The 27,147-nt window shown below is 45.4% G+C and overlaps 1 protein-coding gene across 9 annotated transcripts in view; it reads left to right on the plus strand.

The window, feature by feature from the left end:
- The window catches only part of heatr5b (HEAT repeat containing 5B), a 150,050-nt gene that overhangs the window by 20,368 nt on the left and 102,535 nt on the right, over positions 1 to 27,147 (plus strand). For 4 of the 9 annotated variants that reach the window (XM_045702256.1, XM_045702258.1, XM_045702264.1 and 1 more), the window contains exons 9-23: positions 4,079 to 4,787; positions 8,217 to 8,372; positions 9,045 to 9,295; positions 19,292 to 19,403; positions 19,859 to 20,011; positions 20,230 to 20,329; positions 20,445 to 20,554; positions 20,735 to 20,898; positions 21,189 to 21,364; positions 22,060 to 22,165; positions 22,639 to 22,829; positions 23,222 to 23,381; positions 23,771 to 23,960; positions 24,723 to 24,892; positions 26,888 to 27,032. In XM_045702256.1, coding sequence (XP_045558212.1) covers positions 4,079 to 4,787; positions 8,217 to 8,372; positions 9,045 to 9,295; positions 19,292 to 19,403; positions 19,859 to 20,011; positions 20,230 to 20,329; positions 20,445 to 20,554; positions 20,735 to 20,898; positions 21,189 to 21,364; positions 22,060 to 22,165; positions 22,639 to 22,829; positions 23,222 to 23,381; positions 23,771 to 23,960; positions 24,723 to 24,892; positions 26,888 to 27,032 — 2,893 coding nt within the window. The remainder of the gene's footprint in view (positions 1 to 4,078; positions 4,788 to 8,216; positions 8,373 to 9,044; positions 9,296 to 19,291; positions 19,404 to 19,858; positions 20,012 to 20,229; positions 20,330 to 20,444; positions 20,555 to 20,734; positions 20,899 to 21,188; positions 21,365 to 22,059; positions 22,166 to 22,638; positions 22,830 to 23,221; positions 23,382 to 23,770; positions 23,961 to 24,722; positions 24,893 to 26,887; positions 27,033 to 27,147) is intronic. The other 5 variants (XM_045702262.1, XM_045702263.1, XM_045702259.1 and 2 more) reach the window with 4 other exon arrangements.

A 27,147-nucleotide genomic window follows, 5' to 3' on the forward strand; every position in this document is an offset into this window, starting at 1 on the left:
GAGGTTAAAGTCACCCAGAACTGTGAGAGGTGAGCCATCTTCAGGAAAGGAACTTATCAAGGCGTCAAGCTCATTGATGAACTCTCCAAGGGAACCTGGAGGGCGATAAATGATAAGGATGTTAAGCTTGAAAGGGCTGGTAACTGTGACAGCATGGAATTCAAATGAGGAGATAGACAGATGGGTCGGGGGAGAAAGAGAGAATGTCCACTTGGGAGAGATGAGGATTCCAGTGCCACCACCCCGCTGGCTCGATGCTCTAGGGGTATGCGAGAACACGTGGGCAGACGAAGAGAGGGCAGTAGGAGTAGCAGTGTTATCTGTGGTAATACATGTTTCCGTCAGCGCCAGGCAGTCTAGGGACTGGGGGGTAGCATAGGCTGAGATGAACTCAGCCTTGTTGGCTGCAGACCGGCAGTTCCAGAGGCTGCCGGAGACCTGGAACTCCACGTGGGTCGTGCGCGCTGGGACCACCAGGTTAGAGTGGCAGCGGCCACGCGGTGTGAAGCGTTTGTATGGCCTGTGCAGAGAGGAGAGAACAGGGATAGACAGACACATAGTTGACAAGCTACAGAAGTGTTGTTTCTTGTATTATTGTCTCCTGTGTCTTTAGAGAACTGTTTCACTGATATCCTTTTTCTTCTGTCCTGATTTTCTCTTTCTTTTCTTCTGTTAACTAGATATTCTTTGTTGTTCTTCGTTAGCTAGCTAGCTTCTTCCAAAAGAGTCCCTAGCAACTGCTTAGCAACTGGTAAACAATTCAGCTTGCTAAGATAACTACAATTTTATGAAAAATAGTTATTTTTCAAAAGCCTATCTTCTTTGTTTGTTGCTTGTTTTTTCTCCTATTCAGTCTTGCAGTTTTCTTTTGCTTTTTTCCGATGTACTTCACTCTAAAAACCATGTAAATCAAAAATCAAAATCAATTAAAATCAGACCGCTAAACATTTCAGACATCACAGTTTATATACATCCTACTTAAGACACTCCTCTTCCTTAGTTTATGGCTCCACAGGAAAGAAGGTAACCAGATACCAACCCTGATTTACTCCCTTAAGGGGAACTGACCTCACCCCTCACCTCCTGACCCACAGATATCCATCTGTCTTCCCTCTATCAACACATCTCTCCTCTTCTCCTGACCTCACCTCCTGACCCACAGATGTCCATCTGTCTTCCCTCTATCAACACATCACTCTCCTCTCCTGACCTCACCCCTCACCTCCTGACCCACAGATATCCATCTGTCTTCCCTCTATCAACACATCACTCTCCTCTCCTCCTGACCTCACCCCTCACCTCCTGACCCACAGATATCCATCTGTCTTCCCTCTATCAACACATCTCTCCTCTCCTCCTGACCTCACCCCTCACCTCCTGACCCACAGATATCCATCTGTCTTCCCTCTATCAACACATCGCTTTCCTCTCCTCCTGACCTCACCCCTCACCTCCTGACCCACAGATATCCATCTGTCTTCCCTCTATCAACACATCGCTTTCCTCTCCTCCTGACCTCACCCCTCACCTCCTGACCCACAGATATCCATCTGTCTTCCCTCTATCAACACATCACTCTCCTCTCCTCCTGACCTCACCCCTCACCTCCTGACCCACAGATATCCATCTGTCTTCCCTCTATCAACACATCGCTTTCCTCTCCTCCTGACCTCACCCCTCACCTCCTGACCCACAGATATCCATCTGTCTTCCCTCTATCAACACATCGCTTTCCTCTCCTCCTGACCTCACCCCTCACCTCCTGACCCACAGATATCCATCTGTCTTCCCTCTATCAACACATCACTCTCCTCTCCTCCTGACCTCACCCCTCACCTCCTGACCCACAGATATCCATCTGTCTTCCCTCTATCAACACATCGCTTTCCTCTCCTCCAGACCTCACCCCTCACCTCCTGACCCACAGATATCCATCTGTCTTCCCTCTATCAACACATCGCTTTCCTCTCCTCCTGACCTCACCCCTCACCCACAGATATCCATCTGTCTTCCCTATATCAACAAATCGCTCTCCTCTCCTCCATCAAACACATTCCAAAGCCTTCTGGGTTTTTTACAAACTCTTTCTATTCAAGGCTTAGTCTCTGGCATTTATTTAATGTCTCAATGTTCAAATTTTAGTCGATTCCAACACTGTAAAGCACTTTCTAACAACTGATGCTAAAATGGATTGATGTATATATTGATTGGTTCCAGGTGTTCTCTCCGTGTGTGTGTGTGTGTGTGTGTGTGTGTGTTAAAAGGTGTTCAAAGTTTATTTGTCACGTGCGCCGAATACAACAGGTGTAGGTAGACCTCACAGTGAAATGCTGAATACAACAGGTGTAAGTAGACCTCACAGTGAAATGCTGAATACAACAGGTGTAAGTAGACCTCACAGTGAAATGCTGAATACAACAGGTGTAGGTAGACCTCACAGTGAAATGCTGAATACAACAGGTGTAGGTAGACCTTACAGTGAAATGCTGAATACAACAGGTGTAGGTAGACCTTACAGTGAAATGCTGAATACAACAGGTGTAGACCTTACAGTTAAATGCTGAATACAACAGGTGTAGACCTTACAGTTAAATGCTGAATACAACAGGTGTAGGTAGACCTTACAGTGAAATGCTGAATACAACAGGTGTAGACCTTACAGTTAAATGCTTACTTACAGGCTCTAACCAATAATGCAATTTTAAGTAAAAAAAGGTATTAGGTGAACAATAGATAAGTAAATAAATAAAAACAACAGTGAAAAATAACAGTAGGGAGGCTATATACAGTAGGGAGGCTATATACAGTAGAGGCGCTATATACAGTAGTGAGGCTATATAAACAGGCACCGGTTAGTCGTGCTGATTGAGGTAGTATGTACATGTAGATATGGTTAAAGTGACTATGCATATATGATAAACAGAGAGTAGCAGTAGCGTAAAAAAAGGGGTTGGTTGGTGGGTGGTGGGACACAATGCAGATAGTCCGGGTAGCCAATGTGCGGGGGCACCGGGTAATTGGGCTAATTGAGGCAGTATGTAGATGAATGTATAGTTAAAGTGACTATGCATATATGATGAACAGAGGGTAGCAGTAGCGTAAAAGAGAGGGGTTGGGGGGGGGCACACAATGCAAATAGTCCGGGTAACCATTTGATTACCTGTTCAGGAGTCTTATGGCTTGGGGGTAAAAACTGTTGAGGAGCCTTTTGGTCCTAGACTTGGCACTCCGGTACCACTTGTCATATGGTAGTAGAGAGAACAGTCTATGACTGGGGTGGCTGGAGTCTTTGACAATTTTTAGGGCCTTCCTCTGACACCGCCTGGTGTACAGGTCCTGGATGGCAGGCAGCTTAGCCCCAGTGATGTACTGGGCCGTACGCACTACCCTCTGTAGTGCCTTGTGGTCAGAGGTCGAGCAGTTGCCATACCAGGCAGTGATGCAACCAGTCAGGATGCTCTCGATGGTGCAGCTGTAGAACCTTTTGAGTATCTCAGGACCCATGCCAAATCTTTTTAGTTTCCTGAGGGGGAATAGGCTTAGTCAATTTCTCTTCATGTCTGTCTTGGTGTGCTTGGACCATGTTAGTTTGTTGGTGATGTGGACACCGAGGAACTTGAAGCTCTCAACCTGCTCCACTACAGCCCCATCAATGAGAATGAGGGTGTGCTCGGTCCTGCTTTTCCTGTAGTCCATAATCATCTCCTTAGTCTTGGTTACGTTGAAGGATAGGTTGTTTTTCTGGCACCACACTGCCAGGTCTCTGACCTCCTCCCTATAGGCTGTCTCGTTGTTGTCGGTGATCAGTGTCGTCAGCAAACTTAATGATGGTGTTGGAGTCGTGCCTGGCCACGTAGTCATGGGTGAACAGGGAGTACAGGAGGGGACTGAGCACGCACCCCTGGGGGTCTCCAGTGTTGAGGATCAGCGTGGCAGATGTGTTGCTACCTACCCTCACCACCTGGGGGCGGCCTGTCAGGAAGTCCAGGATCCAGTTGCAGAGGGAGGTGTTTAGTCCCGGGATCCTTAGCTTAGTGATGAGCTAAGTTAAGGATGTACTCTGTGTGTGTGTTAACAGGTGTACTCCCGTCGCTGTGTGTCGTTCATGCTGCGCTCCACTCTGGGTGGGCTGCTGGGGGAGAAGGCCCAGATCGCTGCAGGGAAAGACATCTGCCAGGCTATCAGTAAACAGATGAGGGCTGTGGGTAAGGAGATAGATGGGGGGGAAATATCACGGTTCAGAGCTTTACAGAGTAAGTACACATCCACTTTATTATTGTTATTGCATTTTAGTTCTCATAATTTAAGATATACTTCATTTAATTTGTTTAATTTGATCCTAATTTCTTATGATTTACTTTTGAGTCTTTTTCTTTCTTGTTTCTTACAATTTGTACTTTTTAAAAGGGTAAAATCCCAACTTCAATTTAGGTCCAGTCTCCCATTGACTAAGTGGAAGTTGGGATTCTCCGACACACAAACAAGCCTTTTCTTTTTCGCCATCGCTCATTTTGGAGTGGGTGTGCTTTTGTTGTGTGGGCTTTTCGCTTGCTCTGCTCATCCTCTGACTCCACTGATCTCTCTCTCTCTCTCTCTCTCTCTCTCTCTCTCACTCTCTCACACTCTCTCACTCTCTCACACTCTCTCACACTCTCACTCTCACACACTCTCTCACACTCTCTCACACTCTCTCACACTCTCTCTCACTCTCTCTCACTCTCTCTCACTCTCTCACCTGTTCTTCTTTTTCTCAGCTCTTACCTCTGCTCGGAGGCACAGTTCTGCTGGTATTGACCTTTTCTTACATCATACTAGCCTCCTCTTCAGCCATTCTAGGGCCTTGTGCATCTCAAATGGTACCTTACGTTCTATATAGAGCCCTGTGGAGCCCTATAGAGCCCTGTGGGTGGTACACTATAATAGGGAATAGGGTGCCGTTTGGGATGCATCGTAGGTTTTTCCAGAATGAGTCTAACATCTTACTGCTACTACTATAGAGATTATTGCCATTAAAGACAGACTCTGTACATCTCATTCATGTTATTAAGTGATTATGAAATATCAATCTGTCGGGGCGACAAAACAAACCCAGGCCAGACGTCATGTCAACAATTCCAGTCCTCGATGGTCTGATTTGGTGTCACAGTTTTGGCCCCAGCTAACACACCTGACTCCCAATAATCACCGAATCATGATCTTCAGTTAAAAATGCAATGTGATTAATCAGCTGTGTTTGCTAGGGATGGAGAAAAGGTGTTATACCAATCATGCCCTCCAGGACTGGAGTTGCCCACCCCTGATCTATACAGTTCAAGATGTATTAAACCAGGGAAAAAAAGGGACATTTTATTTGGGGCTGAGTCTGGCTTTAATATATGTACAGTAGATAGGGCAACTTTCCCAGAATTCCCTGGGTTTCCAGAAATCCTGGTTGGAGGAATCCTTATTCCCTTGTAATTCAAGGAATTTTCCAACCAGGATTTCTGGAAAACCAGGGATTTTGTTGAAGTTGCTGAAATTGTGCAACTCTCAGTTTCCATTGCACACTCCCCATAGTGTATTTAACAATTCCCTATTAACCTGTAAAAATATATCACATTATCTTGTTATAGAGATGAAAAGCAATTAACCAATTAACTCACACACTCAACTCAGCAAAAGCCTTTTATCCCCCTGGGGAGCTTTAAAAAAAACAAAAAAAACATGAACTAATTAGTCTTTTTTTTGTGTGTGTGTGTGTGTGACATCATTTGGTGTTCGAATTACTCCATCCCATCATCACAATCACTTTTTCTTTTTACAAAATAACTTCTCCAGATTCTTACTCTGTGATTCCCTCTGAAACCTCCTGTATCAACTGTCTGTATCAACTGTCTGTATCAACTGTCTGTATCAACTGTCTGTATCAACTGTCTGTATACCTTATGGAGAACTGTGTGGGTTCAAGCCATCTTTCTACTCCTATACTAAACTAACTACACTACCAGTCAAAAGTTTGGATAAACCTACGGTACTCATTCCAGGGTTTTTCTGATTTTATTTTTTTAAACTATTTTTTACATTGTAAACTATGAAATAACACATATGGAATCATGTAGTAACCCAAAAAAGTGTTAAACAAATGAAAATATATTTGAGATTATTTAAAGTAGCCCACCCTTTGCCTTGATTACAGCTTCGCATACTCTTGGTATTTTCTCAACCAGCTTCATGAGGTAGTCACCTGGAATGCATTTCAATTAACAGGTGTGGGTTGTTAAAAGTCCATTGAATTTCTTTGCTTAATGTGTTTGAGTCAATCAGTTGTGTTGTAACAAGGGAAGGGGGTATACAGAAGATAGCCCTATTTGGTAAAAGACCAAGTCCATATTATGGCAAGAACAGCTCAGATAAGCAAAGAGAAATGACAGTCCATCATTACTTTAAGACCTGAAGGTCAGTCAATACGGAAAATTTCAAGAACTTTTTACGTTTATTTACAAGTGCGGTTGCTAAAACCATCAAGCGCTATGATGAAACTGGCTCTCATGAGGACTGCCACACGAAAGGAAGACCCAGAGTTACCTCTGCTGCAGAGGATAAGTTTATTAGAGTTACCAGCCTCAGAAATTGCAACCCAAATAAATGCTTCACAGAGTTCAAGTAACAGACACATCTCAACATCAACTGTTCAGAGGAGACTGTGAATCAGGCCTTCATGGTCGAATTGCTGCAAAGAAACCACTACTAAAGGACACCAATAAGAAGAGACTTGCTTGGGCCAAGAAACATGAGAAATGGACATTAGACTGGTGGAAATCTGTCCTTTTGCTCTGATTCCAAATTTGAGATTTTTGGTTCCAACCGCCGTGTCTTTGTGAGATGCAGTAGATGAATGGATGATCTCTGCATGTGTGTTTCCCACCGTGAAGCATGGAGGAGGAGGTGTTATGGTGTGGGGGTGCTTTGCTGATGACACTGTGATTTATTTAGAATTCAAGGCACACTTAACCAGCATGGTTACCACAGCATTCTTCAGTGATACGCCATCCCATCTGGTTTGGGCTTAGTGGGACTATCATTTTTTCCCCAACAGGACAATGACCCAACACACCTCCAGGCTGTGTAAGGGCTATTTGACCAAGAAGGAGAGAGATGGAGTGCTGCATCAGATGACCTGGCCTCCACAATCACCCAACCTCAACCCAATTGAGATGGTTTGGGATGAGTTGGCCTGCAGAGTGAAGGAAAAGCAGCCAACAAGTGCTCAGCATATGTGGGAACTCCTTCAAGACCGTTGGAAAAGCATTGCTGGTGAACCTGGTTGATAGTATGCCAAGAGAACAAAGCTGTCATCAAGGCAAAGGGTTGCTACTAAAATATGAAATATATTTTGTTTTGACTTAACACTTGTTTTGTTTACTACATGATTCCATGTGTTATTTCTTCATAGTTGTGATATCTTCAATATTATTATACAATGTAGAAAATAATAAAAATAAAGAACCCTTGAATGAGTAGGTATGTCCAAACTTTTGACTTGTACTGTATATCATAGAAAACATACTTTCTTCCTACTGAGCTCTGAGGGTTTTAATTCATCATAGGAACCATCTCGAATGAGACTAAAGTAAGAGGGGAAAACGTATCTATTAAAGCCAATACATTTCATAAATCCAGATGTCTTGCCGATCTTTGGCCAGCAGAGAGACAATGGCAGATGTCCTATTTGATGAATGTGGGTTCATTAAAGGTCTTGGTGATGATGAATCCTCAGACCTTTGTGCTGTCTGTCTTAATGCTGATATTCAGTGCTGTTAATGCATGATAAAAATATAAACATATTACAATGTCCCTGTTACCTGTTAGCTAGAGATTGCCTGTTAGCTAGAGATTCCCTGTTGCCTGTTAGCTAGAGATTCCCTGTTGCCTGTTAGCTAGAGATTCCCTGTTGCCTGTTAGCTAGAGATTCCCTGTTGCCTGTTAGCTAGAGATTCCCTGTTGCCTGTTAGCTAGAGATTCCCTGTTGCCTGTTAGCCAGAGGTTGCCTGTTAGCCAGAGGTTAGCCAGAGATTGCCTGTTAGCTAGAGATTCCTTGAGGTTTATTAAACGATAATACTGTGAGTCATCTTGACAATGTGCTCAAAACTACTTTGGCCCCTCTTCCTCCTTCTCTCTCCTCTCCCTCTCCTCTCTTCTCTCCTCCTTCCCTCGCCTCTCTCCATCTCCCGCTCCAGAGGCAGTAGTGAATGATACCAGTGGAGAGAACAAGGCAGGAGCGGCTGATGTGTCTGCCAGTCAACATGTGATGGTCTGTGCCCTCAAAGAGCTGGGCAGCCTGGTGCAGAGTCTGAGTGCCACATCCTCACCGCTCATACAGGAACCCTCTATTGGTAGGACATTATACACACACACACACACACACACACACACACACACACACACACACACACTGGATATACTGTACACACACACTGGATATACTGTACACACACACACTGGATATACTGTACACACACACACACTGGATATACTGTACACACACACACACTGGATATACTGTACACACACACACACTGGATATACTGTACACACACACACACTGGATATACTGTACACACACACACACTGGATATACTGTACACACACACACACACTGGATATACTGTACACACACACACACACACACTGGATATACTGTACACACACACACACTGGATATACTGTACACACACACACACTGGATATACTGTACACGTGCGCTGGATATACTGTACGCGCGCACACACACACACACACACGCTGGATATACTGTACGCGCACACACACACACACACACACACACACACACACACACTGGATATACTGTACACACGCCATGCGTGAATGCAGGCACACACACACAGGACCAGCCGAAAAAGTCCTCATACACTTTGATAATGTAATGTGAGGTCCTCACAACTATACAGTTGTAGGGCTCCTAACACGTATACAGTTGTAGGGCTCCTAACACGTATACAGTTGTAGGGCTCCTAACACACTAACCCTGACCCCTGGCTCCTCAGGTCTCCTGGAGACGGTCTCCTCTGTGCTGCTCCACCCCAGCATGGCGGCCCGTCTGGCGGCGGCCTGGTGTTTACGCTGCGTTGCCGTGGCGCTGCCCTATCAGCTGACTCCACTGCTGGAGCGCTGTGCGGAGCGCATCAACAACCTGAAGAGCTCTCCGGAGGCCGTCAGCGGTTACAGCTTTGCCATGGCTGCTCTGCTGGGCGGCGTGCACCAATGTCCTCTGGGCATACCACATTCTAAGGGAAAGGTATGTACCCGTTTTGCCTAGCCCATTTCCCTCGGTTCAAACCCAGGCCCCTATCCAATCTGTGATGCAGACAACACGGACGGAATCCAGACATTAAAACTGAATTCAACAATATACACTGCTCAAAAAAATAAAGGGAACACTTAAACAACACATCCTAGATCTGAATGAAAGAAATAATCTTATTAAATACTTTTTTCTTTACATAGTTGAATGTGCTGACAACAAAATCACACAAAAATAATCAATGGAAATCCAATTTATCAACCCATGGAGGTCTGGATTTGGAGTCACACTCAAAATTAAAGTGGAAAACTACACTACAGGCTGATCTAACTTTGATGTAATGTCCTTAAAACAAGTCAAAATGAGTCTCAGTAGTGTGTGTGGCCTGCACGTGCCTGTATGACCTCCCTACAACGCCTGGGCATGCTCCTGATGAGATGGCGGATGGTCTCCTGAGGGATCTCCTCCCAGACATGGACTAAAGCATCCACCAACTCCTGGACAGTCTGTGGTGCAACGTGGCATTGGTGGATGGAGTGAGACATGATGTCCCAGATGTGCTCAATTGGATTCAGGTCTGGGGAACGGGCAGGCCAGTCCATAGCATCAATGCCTTCCTCTTGCAGGAACTGCTGACACACTCCAGCCACATGAGGTCTAGCATTGTCTTGCATTAGGAGGAACCCAGGGCTAACCGCACCAGCATATGGTCTCACAAAGGGTCTGAGGATCTCATCTCGGTACCTAATGGCAGTCAGGCTACCTCTGGCGAGCACATGGAGGGCTGTGCGGCCCCCCAAGGAAATGCCACCCCACACCATAACTGACCCACCGCCAAACCAGTCATGCTGGAGGATGTTGCAGGCAGCAGAACGTTCTCCACGGCGTCTCCAGACTCTGTCACGTCTGTCACGTGCTCAGTGTGAACCTGCTTTCATCTGTGAAGAGCACAGGGCGCCAGTGGCGAATTTGCCAATCTTGGTGTTCTCTGGCAAATGCCAAACGTTCAGCACGGTGTTGGGCTGTAAGCACAACCCCCACCTGTGGACGTCGGGCCCTCATACCACCCTCATGGAGTCTGTTTCTGACCATTTGAGCAGACACATGCACATTTGTGGCCTGCTGGAGGTCATTTTGCGGGACTCTGGCAGTGCTCTTCCTGCTCCTCCTTGCACAAAGGCGGAGGTAGGCTATGCCGGATTAAGTGATATGACATGCTAACCTATAAAATTCTTTCTCTGTAATTAATATTACCCGATTAAGCTAATCATGTAAATGTAATTAACTAGAAAGTCGGGGCACCACGGAAGAACGTTTATAGAGCCGTTATCTTCCGAATAAACTCTTAAAATACTTAGTAATATTTTACATCGGTAGCAGTCAATATTAACCCTTATCTTATTTTCAGTCTCATAATGAAAGTTGTAAATTCTTGGCTATCTTCACGAACCCTTGCTAACAAGTTGAATCAGCAATACAAAATTGGGTTTAATTATTTATTTACTAACTAAACTAATCACACAGAATTACAAATACACAGAATACAGATGATGTCATACAGAAAACGTCCCGGTGGACGGAACCTGTATCATGGCTGGTTACACAAAGGAAAGGGGGTTGGGCTTGAATGAAAGAGCGGGAAGACTTAGCATAGCTGCTGTTTCTTCGTTCCTATCGTAAATACATTATCTTATGCATTACTAAATTACCGCCCATTTGGAAAAGGAAAATGCAATAAATATTTACTCTGAGCTGCGCTTCGGTAGGTTGGTCGTAGATGCTGGCCGTGTTGGCCAACAGACTCTCCTGTCCTCTGAAGAATGTCTCTGGTGGTAAATTGGATACGTGGTGGTATCTTCGTCCAGCTGTTAGACTGGATCCGTCGTCCGTCCTTTCCTAGCCCACGTCTACAGCGGCCGCTGCTAACTCAACGGCTAGGAAGTATCACGTCTGTAGTGAATAAGCTCAAAGTTCATACCATTCGCCACCAAAGCTCACGCCGAGGTTGGCTTAGTTCTGTACTTCAAATCAAATTTATTTATATAGCCCTTCGTACATCAGCTGATATCTCAAAGTGCTGTACAGAAACCCAGCCTAAAACCCCAAACAGCGAGCAAAGCATGTGAAAGAAGCACGGTGGCTAGGAAAAACTCCCTAGGAAAAACTCCCTAGAAAGGCCAAAAACCTAGGAAGAAACCTAGAGAGGAACCAGGCTATGAGGGGTGGCCAGTCCTCTTCTGGCTGTGCAGGGTGGATATTATAACAGAACATAGTCAAGATGTTAAAATGTTCATAAATGACCAGCATGGTCAAATAATAATAATCATAGTAGTTGTCGAGGGAGCAACAAGCACGTCCGGTGAACAGGTCAGGGTTCCATAGCCGCAGGCAGAACAGTTGAAACTGGAGCAGCAGCACGGCCAGGTGGACTGGGGACAGCAAGGAGTCATCATACCAGGTAGTCCTGAGTCCTAGGGCTCAGGTCCTCCGAGAGAAAGACAGAAAGAGAGAAAGAGAGAATTAGAGAGAGCATATTTAAATTCACACAGGACACCGGATAAGACAAGAGAAATACTCCAGATGTAACAGACTGACCCTAGCCCCCCGACATATAAACTACTGCAGCATAAATACTGGAGGCTGAGACAGGAGGGATCAGAAGACACTGTGGCCCCATCCGATGATACCCCCGGACAGGGCCAAACAGGCAGGATATAACCCCACCCACTTTGCCAAAGCACAGCCCCCACACCACTAGAGGGATGTCTCCAACCACCAACTTACCGTCCTAAGACAAGGCCGAGTATAGCCCACAACGATCTCCGCCATGGCACAACCCAAGGGGGGGCGCCAACCCAGACAGGAAGACCACGTCAGTGACTCAACCCACTCAAGTGACGCACCCCTCCCATGGACGGCATGGAAGAACACCAGTAAGCCAGTGACTCAGCCCCTGTAAAAGGGTTAGAGGCAGAGAATCCCAGTGGAGAGGGGAACCGGCAAGGCAGAGACAGCAAGGGCGGTTCGTTGCTCCAGCCTTTCCATTCACCTTCACACTCCTGGGCCAGACTATACTTAATCATAGGACCTACTGAAGAGATAAGTCTTCAGTAAAGACTTAAAGGTTGAGACTGAGTCTGCGTCTCTCACATTGGTAGGCAAACCATTCCATAAAAATGGAGCTCTATAGGAGAAAGCCCTACCTCCAGACGTTTGCTTAGAAATTCTAGGGACAATTAGGAGGCCTGCGTCTTGTGACCGTAGCGTACGTGTAGGTATGTACGGCAGGACCAAATCGGAAAGATAGGTAGGAGCAAGCCCATGTAATGCTTTGTAGGTTAGCAGTAAAACCTTGAAATCAGCCCTTGCCTTAACAGGAAGCCAGTGTAGGGAGGCTAGCACTGGAGTAATATGATCCAATTTTTGGGTTCTAGTCAGGATTCTAGCAGCCGTATTTAGCACTAACTGAAGTTTATTTAGTGCTTTATCCGGGTAGCCGGAAAGTAGAGCATTGCAGTAGTCCAGCCGAGAAGTAACAAAAGCATGGATTAATTTTTCTGCGTCATTTTTGGACAGAAAGTTTCAGATTTTTGCAATGTTACGTAGATGGAAAAAAGCTGTCCTTGAAACAGTCTTGATATGTTCTTCAAAAGAGAGATCAGGGTCCAGAGTAACGCCGAGGTCCTTCACAGTTTTATTTGAGACGACTGTACAACCATCCAGATTAATTGTCAGATTCAACAGAAGATCTCTTTGTTTCTTGGGACCTAGAACAAGCATCTCTGTTTTGTCCGAGTTTAAAAGTAGAAAGTTTACAGCCATCCACTTCTTTATGTCTGAAACACAGGCTTCTAGCGAGGGCAATTTTGGGGCTTCACCATGTTTCATTGAAATGTACAGCTGTGTGTCGTCCGCATAGCAGTGAAATTTAACATTATGTTTTCGAATGACATCCCCAAGAGGTAAAATATATAGTGAAAACAATAGTGGTCCTAAAACGGAACCTTGAGGAACACCGAAATTTACAATTGATTTGTCAGAGGACAAACTGATATCTTTCCGACAGATAAGATCTAAACCAGGCCAGAACTTGTCCATGTAGACCAATTTGGGTTTCCAATCTCTCCAAAAGAATGTGGTGATCGATGGTATCAAAAGCGGCACTAAGATCTAGGAGCACGAGGACAGATGCAGAGCCTCGGTCTGACGTCATTAAAAGGTCATTTACCACCTTCACAAGTGCAGTCTCAGTGCTATGATGGGGTCTAAAACCAGACTGAAGCGTTTTGTATACATTGTTTGTCTTCAGGAAGGCAGTGAGTTGCTGTGCAACAGCTTTTTCTAAAAATGTTTGAGAGGAATGGAAGATTCGATATAGGCCGATAGTTTTTTATAATTTCTGGATCAAGATTCGGCTTTTTCAAGAGAGGCTTTATTACTGCCACTTTTAGTGAGCTTGGTACACATCCGGTGGATAGAGAGCCGTTTATTAAGTTCAACATAGGAGGGCCAAGCACAGGAAGCAGCTCTTTCAGTAGTTTAGTTGGAATAGGGTCCAGTATGCAGCTTGAGGGTTTGGAGGCCATGATTATTTTCATCATTGTGTCAAGAGATATAGTACTAAAACACTTTAGTATCTCCCTTGATCCTAGGTCCTGGCAGAGTTGTGTAGACTCAGGACAATGGAGCTTTGGAGGAATACCCAGATTTAAAGAGGAGTCTGTAATTTGCTTTCTAATGATCATGATCTTTTCCTCAAAGAAGTTCATCAATTTATTACTGCTGAAGTGAAAGCCATCCTCCATTTGCGAAGGCTGCTTTTTAGTTAGCTTTGCGACAGTATCAAAAATAAATTTCGGATTGTTCTTATTTTCCTCAATTATGTTGGAAAAATAGGATGATCGAGCAGCAGTGAGGGCTCTTCGATACTGCACGGTACTGTCTTTCCAAGCTAGTCGGAAGACTTCCAGTTTGGTGTGGCGCCATTTCCGTTCCAATTTTCTGGAAGCTTGCTTCAGAGCTCGTGTATTTTCTGTATACCAGGGAGCTAGTTTCTTATGACAGATGTTTTTAGTTTTTAGGGGTGCAACTGCATCTAGGGTATTGCGCAAGGTTAATTTGAGTTCCTCGGTTAGGTGGTTAACTGATTTTTGTCCTCTGACGTCCTTGGGTAGGCAGAGGCAGTCTGGAAGGGCATCAAGGAATCTTTGGGTTGTCTGAGAATTTATAGCACGACTTTTAATGCTCCTTGGTTGGGGTCTGAGCAGATTATTTGTTGCGTTTGCAAACGTAATAAAATGGTGGTCCGATAGTCCAGGATTATGAGGAAAAACATTAAGATCCACAACATTTATTCCATGGGACAAAACTAGGTCCAGAGTATGACTGTGGCAGTGAGTAGGTCCAGAGACATGTTGGACAAAATCCACTGAGTCGATGATGGCTCCGAAAGCCTTTTGGAGTGGGTCTGTGGACTTTTCCATGTGAATGTTAAAGTCACCAAAAATTAGAATATTATCTGCTATGACTACAAGATCCGATAGGAATTCAGGGAACTCAGTGAGGAACACTGCATATGGCCCAGGAGGCCTGTAAACAGTAGCTATAAAAAGTGAGTGAGTAGGCTGCATAGATTTCATGACTAGAAGCTCAAAAGACGAAAACGTCATTGTTTTTTTTTTGTAAATTGAAATTTGCTATCGTAAATGTTAGCAACACCTCCGCCTTTGCCGGATGCACGGGGGTATGGTCACTAGTGTAACCAGGGGTGAGGCCTCATTTAACACAGTAAATTCATCAGGCTTAAGCCATGTTTCAGTCAGGCCAATCACATCAAGATTATTATCAGTGATTAGTTCATTGACTAACTGCCTTGGAAGTGAGGGATCTAACATTAAGTAACCCAATTTTGAGATGTGAGGTATCACAATCTCTTTCAATAATGGCAGGAATGGAGGAGGTCTTTATACTAGTGAGATTGCTAAAGCGAACACCGCCATTTTTAATTTTGCCCAACCTAGATCGAGGCACAGACACGGTCTCAATGGGGAAAGCTGAGCTGACTACGCTGACTGTGCTAGTGGCAGACTCCACTAAGCTGGCAGGCTGGCTAACAGCCTGCTGCCTGGCCTGCACCCTATTTCATTGTGGAGCTAGAGGAGTTAGAGCCCTGTCTATGTTTGTAGATAAGATGAGAGCACCCCTCCAGCTAGGATGGAGTCCGTCACTCCTCAACAGGCCAGGCTTGGTCCTGTTTGTAGGTGAGTCCCAGAAAGAGGGCCAATTATCTACAAATTCTATCTTTTGGGAGGGGCAGAAAACAGTTTTCAACCAGCGATTGAGTTGTGAGACTCTGCTGTAGAGCTCATCACTCCCCCTAACTGGGAGAGGGCCAGAGACGATTAATCGATGCCGACACATCTTTCTAGCTGATTTACACGCTGAAGCTATGTTGCGCTTGGTGACCTCTGACTGTTTCATCCTAACATCGTTGGTGCCGACGTGGATAACAATATCTCTATACTCTCTACACTCGCCAGTTTTAGCTTTAGCCAGCACCGTCTTTAGATTAGCCTTAACGTCGGTAGCCCTGCCCCCTGGTAAACAGTGTATGATCGCTGGATGATTAGTTTTAAGTCTAATACTGCGGGTAATGGAGTCGCCAATGACTAGGGTTTTCAATTTGTCAGAGCTAATGGTGGGAGCCGTCGGCGTCTCAGACCCCACAATGGGAGGAGTAGAGACCAGAGAAGTCTCGGCCTCCGACTCCGACTCGCTTAATGGGGAGAACCGGTTGAAAGTTTCTGTCGGCTGAATAAGCGACACCGGTTGAGCATTCCTACAGCGTTTCCCTCCAGAAGCCATGAGAAAGTTGTCCGGCTGCGGGGACCGTGCGAGGGGGTTTATACTAACGTTACTATCTGTACTTACTGGTGGCACAGACGCTGTTTCATCCTTTCCTACACTGAAATTACCCTTGCCTAACGATTGCGTCTGAAGCTGGGCTTGCAGCACAGCTATCCTTGCCGTAAGGCGATCGTTCTCCTGTATATTATAAGTACAACGACTGCAATTAGAAGGCATCATGTTAATGTTACTTAGCTTCGGCTGTTTGAAGTCCTGACGAACCATGTCCAGATAAAACCTCCGGGGTGAAAAAGTTGAATGAAAAAAGTTGAGTGAGGGGGAAAAAGTAAAAATATACGGTAATGAAAAAGTAAAAAACCATCAGGTAGCAAAGTAAGATCGGCAACAAAACGCACAGCAGCATAAACAAGTCTGCAAGTTGACCTGTATGTCCTTCTAACGTAGAGGCTGCAGACCTCACGTACTGGAACAACCTGGTTATCTTTTCATCAAAGGCTTATATAGTGGAGAGGGGGGAAGGATGTGTTTCATCGTTTATAACCCCTTCTCTTCACAGGGGTGGGCCACTGATCAAGCAGGGCACTTTCCTTATGAAAACCCAATTCTCTCATTTGGAAGCTAAAATTACATTTAATCTCCTAACAAACAATTCCAATATCAAACATTTAAATTGCATAACAATTCCATGTTACTCTGATAACTAGAGGGTGTATACTTTCTCAGGTACATTTTATGTCGTCCTGTCATCAGTCATAATGTCTCAGATAACAACGAACTGACATCCGTACTCATTACGTTCCAAAGCATATTTCCAACTGGTTTTATTACCAAAATATGGTTCCTTTTCCCCATTTGTTTGATGTTCCCAGACTCTCTATATTTAACACAGGCTATTCAAGTCCTTCAGTAGGGTCATGGGGGGGAAGGGAGAAAGGTATTTATGGGGGGGGGTCATAAACCTTACCCACAGGCCAACGTCATGACAGTTCCATTTGCACAACAGCATGTGAAATTTATTGTCAATCAGTGTTGCTTCCTAAGTGGACAGTTTGATTTCACAGAAGTGTGATTGACTTGGAGTTACATTGTGTTGTTTAAGTGTTCCCTTTATTTTTTTGAGCAGTATAATAAAATGTATTGACCTTTTTAGTAGGGAATCGACTAAATGCATTGACCCTAGTAGGGAATCGACTAAATGCATTGACCCTAGTAGGGAATCGACTAAATGCATTGACCCTAGTAGGGAATCGACTAAATGCATTGACCCTAGTAGGGAATCGACTAAATGAATTGACCTTTCTGCAACTTTCTGAAGAGGCCCGTCTGTGTACAGGGGGTATCTGTACTTCACTATATTTTTCACTACTTTTACTTCACTACATTCCTAAAGAAAATCATGTACTTTTTACTCCAGACATTTTCCCTGACACCCAAAAGTACTCGTTACATTTTGAATACTTAGCAGGACAGGAAAATGGTCCAATTCACATACTTATCAGGAGAACATCCCTGGTCATCCCTACTGCCTCTGATCTTGGAGTGTGCCCCTGGCTATCCGTCAATAAAAAAATTAAATGGCACCGTCTAGTTTGCCTAATAGAAGGAATTTGAAATGATTTATATGTTTACTTTTGATACTTAAGTATATTTAAAACCAAATATTTTTTTACTTTTACTCAGGTAGTATTTTACTGGGTAATTTTCACTTTTACTTGAGTAACTTTCTATTAAGGTATATTTAAGTCACGTGTGACAGTTGGGTCCTTTTTCCACCACTGATGTGGTGCTCTACCGGTAACCGTTTGCGATGATGCTAAAATCTGCTGGTAATGGAAAGGCTTCCCCCCAAAAAACATTCTGAATTAAACGTTAACTACTTAGTAGCCTACGCATACCTGGCAGAATGATTATCATGATTCATTTATTCAATCCATCGGGAATTTGGTTTGTAAACTCCATCACTACATAGACACTGATAAACAACAGCCTCTTGATATGTGAATACTGGAATTCAAGGGGAACTACACCAAAACATTCACATGTCTCAGATTTGTTTCAGACCTCAAAAGTAGTCTCCTGATTTTGTTTTAAGCATTGTTGTGGACTTGGATTATCCAATTTTGTTGTTTTTCAACAACAACAAAGTGCGATTATTGACCCCAATGATCTCTCTGTTCTAGCTGGTGTTATATACTCTGTAATCTCTCTCTGGTTGTTCTAGCTGGTGTTATATACTCTGTAATCTCTCTCTGGTTGTTCTAGCTGGTGTTATATACTCTGTAATCTCTCTCTGGTTATTCTAGCTGGTGTTATATACTCTGTAATCTCTCTCTGGTTGTTCTAGCTGGTGTTATATACTCTGTAATCTCTCTCTGGTTGTTCTAGCTGGTGTTATATACTCTGTAATCTCTCTCTGGTTGTTCTAGCTGGTGTTATATACTCTGTAATCTCTCTCTGGTTGTTCTAGCTGGTGTTATATACTCTGTAATCTCTCTCTGGTTGTTCTAGCTGGTGTTATATACTCTGTAATCTCTCTCTGGTTATTCTAGCTGGTGTTATATACTCTGTAATCTCTCTCTGGTTGTTCTAGCTGGTGTTATATACTCTGTAATCTCTCTCTGGTTGTTCTAGCTGGTGTTATATACTCTGTAATCTCTCTCTGGTTGTTCTAGCTGGTGTTATATACTCTGTAATCTCTCTCTGGTTGTTCTAGCTGGTGTTATATACTCTGTAATCTCTCTCTGGTTGTTCTAGCTGGTGTTATATACTCTGTAATCTCTCTCTGGTTGTTCTAGCTGGTGTTATATACTCTGTAATCTCTCTCTGGTTGTTCTAGCTGGTGTTATATACTCTGTAATCTCTCTCTGGTTGTTCTAGCTGGTGTTATATACTCTGTAATCTCTCTCTGGTTATTCTAGCTGGTGTTATATACTCTGTAATCTCTCTCTGGTTATTCTAGCTGGTGTTATATACTCTGTAATCTCTCTCTGGTTGTTCTAGCTGGTGTTATATACTCTGTAATCTCTCTCTGGTTATTCTAGCTGGTGTTATATACTCTGTAATCTCTCTCTGGTTATTCTAGCTGGTGTTATATACTCTATAATCTCTCTCTGGTTGTTCTAGCTGGTGGTGAGCATAGCTGAGGACTTGCTCCGCACAGCAGCCCAGAACAGCCGTCTTTCTCTGCAGAGAACCCAGGCTGGATGGCTGCTGCTGGGGGCACTAATGTCTCTGGGTGAGTTAGTTCCCTACTACTACACCTAACCTGACCCCTAGCACTATTGACCCAGGCTGAGGCCCTATGCTGGCCCCAGCTGGCCCCTACATGGTCACTGTTTTGTCAGCCTCCAGGACTTACATTGACCCAGGCTGAGGCCCCAGCTGGCCCCTACATGTTCACTGTTTTGTCAGCCTCCAGGCCTTACATTGACCCAGGCTGAGGCCCTGTGCTGTCCCCAGCTGGCCCCTAAATGTTCACTGTTCTGTCAGTCTCCTTACACATTTAGCTGGGTTTTTCAGCTACTCTTCTATATTTTCTGTGGAACACTTCATTACTCCCAGTCAGCTAAAACAGTCTAGAATGTTTTAACTTTCTTCACATTAACAGGGTGTATGGTCCAACACGACAACTTGTTCGGTCTCCAGCGCTGTCCTAATACTGCTTATTTGTGAACATCACGCTGTGTCCAGGCCCGTCTCTGGTCCGCTATCATCTTCCCAAGATGCTGCTGCTGTGGAGGAACGTGTTCCCCCGTTCCCAGAAAGAGATGGAGGCAGAGAAGGCTAGAGGAGACAGCTTCACCTGGCAGGTTACACTGGAGGGACGTGCTGGAGCACTCTGTGGTAGGGAGATGCGTACATGCTCTTCAGTACAGTTGTAATGTGTGGCTGTCACCCTGGATCCCAAGGAGTTGTGCTTTATCTAAAATGTCCCCCTCCCTCTCTCTCCTCCTTCTCTCTCCACCCCTCCTCGCTCTCCTCTCCCCTCTCTCTCTCCACCCCCCTCTCTCTCTCCTCCCGTCTCCTCCCTGTCTCTCTCCTCCTCCCCTCTCCTCCTCAAGCCATGCGTAGCTTCGTGGCCCATTGTCCTGAGCTGCTGACAGAGGATGTAATCCGCAGGCTGATGACACCTATAGAGTGCGCCATGACCATGATGTCACAGTGAGTATGATTGATTTGACTGACTGACCTGGGGGGGGGGGATCCCCTCCCCTCCTGACTGGTTATTGTTGTTTATTATGTTGTTGTTGTTTATTATGTTGTTGTTTATCCTCAGTGTCCCGTCGGTCATCAAGGTGCATGGCACCCATCTAAAGGCCAGTGCAGCTATGGTGAGGCTGAGACTCTATGACATCTTGGCTCTACTGCCCCCAAAGACATACGAAGGTACGACTGAAGGAAATATTATCAGACTCTCTTTTTAATTAGGCTTCGATCCAACCAGTTATTAGTCATACAGGGCTGGTTTACTGCACCCTGATTTAAGCCTAGACCTGGAGCACAAAGCATATGTTCAATCTGGGTCCGGGAAGTTGTCCCTTTTACCTTTCCATCTCTTCTCTGTAGGTAGTTTCAATGCCCTGCTGAGAGAGCTGGTAGCAGAGTTCACTCTGACCGACAACTCGGCCAACACAACCACCTCGTTGCTACGCTCCCTCTGTCACTATGACGACAGTGTTCTCATGGGGTCCTGGCTGCAGGAGACTGACCACAAGTCTATCGAGGACCAGGTAACTGACTTACCGTAAAGGTTAGAGGTTACGGTAAAGCGAAGTGCCCGTCTCCCCATGATGACTCCAAGTGGATGGAACATGACACGATTTTTATATAGAAATACATTGTGTAGAACCTCGTGGTTTTTCTGTCAGCTAGAATCGTGTCCGATCTGTTTTATTCTATTTCTATCTGCAACTTTCAGAACGTTTCGCATCACTGAATAGACCCTCTGCTGTTGTTAATTGTGTGTGTGTGTGTGTGTGTGTGTGTGTGTGTGTGTGTGTGTGTGTGTGTGTGTGTGTAGCTCCAGCCCAACAGTGCGTCAGGCAGTGGCGCTCTAGAGCACGACCCCTCCTCCATCTACCTGAGGGTACCTATGGGCGAGGCCATGCCTGGACCCCTCCCCCTTGGCGTTTCTGTCATCGACGCCTCCGTCGCTCTGTTCGGAGTGGTGTTTCCTCATGTCTCCTTTAAACACAGGTGAGGCTACCTGTCAGTCCTAACTCTGACCCCTAACCCTCCGTAGCTCTGTTCGGAGTTGTTTCCTCATGTCTCCTTTAAACACAGGTCAGAGATCTAGTCCACTGACATTTGACATTCCTAGAAGAATCTAATATTGTTTGTCTCAGTCTTCAGAGTTGAATCAGCTATGCTTCTTCTAGATGATGTCAAACAGGGGGACTGGCCGGGTGGTTCTCCAGGAGAGGTTTAGGAAACTACAACGGGGACTGGCCGGGTGGTTCTCCAGGAGAGGTTTAGGAAACTACAACGGGGACTGGCCGGGTGGTTCTCCAGGAGAGGTTTAGGAAACTACAACGGGGACTGGCCGGGTGGTTCTCCAGGAGAGGTTTAGGAAACTACAACGGGGACTGGCCGGGTGGTTCTCCAGGAGAGGTTTAGGAAACTACAACGGGGACTGGCCGGGTGGTTCTCCAGGAGAGGTTTAGGAAACTACAACGGGGACTGGCCGGGTGGTACTTCAGGAGAGGTTTAGGAAACTACAACGGGGACTGGCCGGGTGGTTCTCCAGGAGAGGTTTAGGAAACTACAACGGGGACTGGCCGGGTGGTACTTCAGGAGAGGTTTAGGAAACTATAAACGGGGACTGGCCGGGTGGTACTTCAGGAGAGGTTTGGGAAACAGTTTTTTATGAATCACTCATATTTGTCTGTTAGGCTGCAGATGCTGGACCACTTTGCGGAGTGTATAAAACAGGCCAAGGGGGTCAGACAGCAGGCTGTCCAGCTCAACATCTTCACCGCTGTACTGAGCGCCCTAAAGGTGAGACCTTTTTAACATGCACAATCTCCTGTTGAAGTTGCACATGGAAAGTCTCCTAAACACCAAGCCTTTCCAGTAGTGGCAGCTTACTCTTGGAATGCATATGAGTTGGGAGCACATTGGACTGTCTGTATTTGGCTGATATGTATCAGGGAGAGAGACCCTCCTGGACGGTTTTGACTCCAACCCTGTTCATGAAGAGAGACCCTCCTGGACGGTTTTGACTTCAACCCTGTTCCTGCAGAGAGACCCTCCTGGACGGTTTTGACTTCAACCCTGTTCCTGCAGAGAGACCCTCCTGGACGGTTTTGACTTCAACCCTGTTCCTGCAGAGAGACCCTCCTGGACGGTTTTGACTCCAACCCTGTTCCTGGAGAGCTACCGTCCAGGAGTGGCCCTACTATGGAGAGCCCTGCTATGTATCCTGTCCTCTCTTCCCCAATGAACCAGCCAATCTTTTCTCCTCCCTGTAGGGTCTGGCAGAGAACAAGTCCACCCTGGGTCCTGAAGAGGTTCGTAAATCCGCCCTGGCGCTGGTGATGGGTGCCCTGGACAACCCAAACCCCATCCTGCGCTGTGCTGCCGGGGAGGCCTTGGGAAGGATGGCTCAGGTGGTGGCAGAGGCCACCTTCATTGCCCGCATGGCACAGTACAGCTTTGACAAGTACGACCCGTCTGTTACTCATCTCTCTCTCTATCTAGCTTCATGTGTCCCAGTACAGCTTTGACAAGTACGACCCGTCTGTTACGCATCTCTGTCTAGCTTCATGTGTCCCAGGGACCTTCCTCTCTGAGATTGCGCTCTCTCTTGACCTGCTTGACCTCTTGTGCTATTTTTCTCTTAACCCCCGTATTTAACGTATTAACGCTCCCCTCTCCTCTCTCCCCTCTCCTCTCTCCCCTCTCCCCCTCCTCTCTCCCCTCTCCCCCTCCTCTCTCCTCTCTCCCCCTCCTCTCTCCTCTCTCCCCCTCCTCTCTCCTCTCCCCCTCCTCTCTCCTCTCCCCCTCCTCTCTCCTCTCCCCCTCCTCTCCCCTCTCCTCTCTTCCCCCCTCCAGACTGAGGTCAGCCCGTGACGTTGTCTCCAGAACAGGCCACTCCCTGGCTCTGGGCTGTCTGCACAGATACGTAGGAGGGATTGGTTCAGGACAGCACCTCAAAACCAGCGTCAGCATCCTATTGGCCCTAGCCCAGGATGGAACCTCCCATGAGGTCCAGGTGAGTGAACGGTGGACAGGTGAGGCTCTCTGAGTCTCAGGCTGCGTCCTGATTCGCCACCCTTCTCCCGACGTGTGAACTTGTACACTCGCTGTAGTGGTTTTAAAAGCGTAATCCTGCTGTAAACTTTGGCAGAAGGGACTTTCCCACTATTATAAAATGGTAGAGAATCTGTACACAACCTGCTTCACGAAGGCAGCTCCTTCCCTAATACAAGTCTGGCTTGGAGTTTGGAGAAGTGTAATGGGCCAGTTTCCCAGATACAGATTAAGCCAAATCCTAGATTTTGGTTTTTAGTCCAAGTCCTTAATCAGTATCTGGGAAACTGCCCCAATGTTTAGTTTCTCCATATACTGTAAGATTTTGATCTGTGACCTCTGTCTCTCCAGACGTGGGCCCTCCACTCCCTGGCACTCATCGTAGACTCCAGTGGTCCTATGTATCGAGGTTATGTGGAGCCCACCCTTTCCCTGGTCCTGACCCTGCTCCTAACCGTACCCCCCTCACACACTGAGGTACACCAGTGTCTGGGACGATGTCTGGGAGCTCTCATCACCACCGTGGGACCCGAGCTACAGGGTAACGGGCAATTACAACAAGACTACCATGTCTAGCTTCAAGGCTGGCTAGTATTGTCTCTAAAAGCATTGGTGTGCCAGTAGATGGCAGTATACGGCTCCTACATATTTACAGAGAAGTCATGAATGTCGTCTTTACAGATTGCAACTTTACTTTGACTGCTAATCAGAGGTGGAAAAAGTACCCAATTGTCATACTTGAGTAAAAGTAAAGATACGTTATTGGAAAATGACTCAAGTAGAAGTGAAAGTCACCCAGTAAAATACTACTTGAGTAAAAATTGAAAAGTATTGAGTCCTCCAGATCAGTAGAGATGACCAGGGATGTTGTCTTGATCAGCGTGTGAATGAGACCATCTTTCTGTCCTGCTAAGTGCTGTTGGGTGTCAGGGAAAATGTATGTAAAAAGTACATTATTTTCTTTAGGAATGTAGTGAGGTAAAAGTAGTGAAAATGTAAAGTAAAGGACAGATACCCCTAAAAACTACTGAAGTAGTACTTTAAAGTAGTTTTACTGAAGTACTTTACACCACTGTTGCTGATCTCTCTCTCTCTCTTGTCTCTCTCTCTTGTCTCTCTCTCTTGTCTCTCGTCTCTCTATCTTGTCTCTCTCACTCTCTTGTCTCTGTCTCTTCTCTCTCACTCTCTTGTCTCTCTCACTCTCTTGCCTTTCTCTCTCTCTCTCTCTCTCTCTTGCTCTTGCCTCTCTCGCTCTCTTTCTCTTGCCTCTCGCTCTCTCTTGCCTCTCTCGCTCTCTCTCCAGGTAACGGAGCGACCATCTCGACTATCCGCTCATCATGTCTGGTGGGCTGTGCCATCATGCAGGGTCACAGCGACTCCCTGGTGCAGGCAGCGGCCATATCCTGTCTTCAGCAGCTCCACATGTTTGCCCCACGCCACGTTAACCTCTCCAGCCTGGTGCCCTGCCTCTGTGTAAGTGTGTTTGGGGGGGGGTCGTGGTAAAGGCTGCGGTCGGCCCGTCTGTATGTCTGAAGAGGTCCCCATCTCGGCAGTGTAGAGAGACATTTAGAGAACTTCTAGAGTTTTAAGACCATTTCCTGTAATTCTATGGATTTTTCCATGGCTAATGCTGTTTTCTTTACTGCTAAATTCATTGTTTTTGTCATGTTTTATTCTCCCTGACTATTGTCAGGGTGGTTGCAAGTTATCAAAGATTATATTATAAAAAAATATATATATCGGTCCATTATCGTTTCTAAATACTTTCACATCCCTAAAATGTTTTTAAAAGAACGGTGACCCGAAAAAATGCTTAGTTTGCCCAAGGATTGTGTCGTGTCTTTGGGGTACCATTAAACTGAAGACATGTTTATCAATTAACTCCCTGTAATTATTATCACGCGATTAAACTGATTAATCGTTTAATTGTAATTAACTAGGAGATCGGGGCACCAAGGAAAATATTCAGATTACAAAGTTATAATTTTCCTAATATAACTTTCCTATATTATAACATTATATATTATATTCTATTATAGTATAGGCCGATTATCTTCTGGTTTAAATGGTGTATTTTACCTCGCGTCCAGTCTCATTCCAAACGTCGTAAATTGTTGTATCTGCACGTACCCAGCCTTTACTAAGAGTCATCCATACATCAATTGTCTTAAAATCATTTATTTACTAAACTAAGTAATTCACAGAAAGCATACAAACAGTAATTATCGTCACAAAGAATTGGTAGAGTAATGTGCCCTAGTGGGCGTGTCTTGTTCAACAATGGGTCATAAACGGTCAGCTGAGGAGACACACAGAGTTCATTAATATTAACAATTGATATGCTAATCCTTTGTACATGAACGCTCACTCATTCGGGAACAACTGCAATCAATATATATTTACGCTCAGTGTGTCGTCGGGATCCTTGTTGAACAGTCGTTCTGTTGGAGAGTTCTCTCTCTCTCTATCTTGGTTAGAATAGATCTTTCAAAGCGACATTCATTAATGTCGTTATAGAATGGATGTTTCGTTGGTCTTCGCGTTCAATGATATAATTTCTAGCTGCAGACTATTAATTAATATCAAAGACTTGTTCTTATTCTGTCGGTATCAATAGTCTAAAAGTTAACCACGTGGTATAGTTCACTTTCAGTAGAGTACTTGGATGGTCAAACCTATTGGCCAACTCGCAATGGAGTGGAGGCCTGGTCTGAAGAAAGTAGATCAGGGTGGGGTTTTATAGTGACCATAGAACAGGCTTGTCAACTGACGCCTGGTCCTGTCTGTGTCCCTGGGGGCGTGCCGATGACTGAGTTAAGCTTGGTACAGAAATACAATTCTATCACATTAACATCAGTACATAGCATCTCAATGTATTACAAATAGCTTTATCCTTATTAATACATTCTATACAACCATGTGGATGCAAGTCTCATAGCTGAGGCTATTATATAAACCGTTTTATGGTAATATGGCTATATTGTCTCTTCTGAGTATCACAAAATTGTACCAAGCGGACCAGTTCGTAGCTGGATTCTTCACCAATCTTCCATACCTTCTCCAGAACACAAATGTCACTCGGTTCCCCAATTCTGTGAGTTGGAAGAATTTCCTGTGTCTCTCTATGGGCCATGTGGCAGGAGATTCTCCTCTTAGTTTTTACAACCCCTTCACACAGGGCCTGGGTGGGGGGAGGTAGGTTGGGGGATGGTGCAAGGGGGAGGGGGTCAACTGTCCTCCCTGTACTCAAAGAGGCCAACGTCATGACAATTGTAAAGGCAGAAAAATCCATGTGGTGATTGACACTTAAGTTGCATTTTCAGGTAGTTGACGTGTGTGTGTGTGTTGTGGTAGTTGACCTCTGTGTTGTGGTAGTTGACCTCTGTGTTGTGGTAGTTGATCTCTGTGTTGTGGTAGTTGACCTGTGTGTGTGTTGTGGTCGTTGACCTGTGTGTGTTCCTTCCTCAGGTCCACCTGTGTAGCTCTCACCTGTTGCTGCGCCGTGCAGCGGTGGCCTGTTTGAGACAGCTGGCCCAGAGAGAGGCTGCGGAGGTCTGCGAGTACGCCATGAGTCTGGCTCGCAACAAGGACAGCAAGGACTCCACCACCGTCAGTAAGTAGTACGGCCTGGTGCGGGGACGGGCGACTGGCGCGGGTAATGTGCAGCAGATGGACCAGTCTATAGGGAGTAATGTGCAGCAGATGGACCCGTCTGTAGGGGGTAATGT

Source organism: Salmo salar, chromosome ssa19 (genome assembly GCF_905237065.1).
Source record: "Salmo salar chromosome ssa19, Ssal_v3.1, whole genome shotgun sequence".
In the NCBI taxonomy this organism is placed as follows: domain Eukaryota; kingdom Metazoa; phylum Chordata; class Actinopteri; order Salmoniformes; family Salmonidae; genus Salmo; species Salmo salar.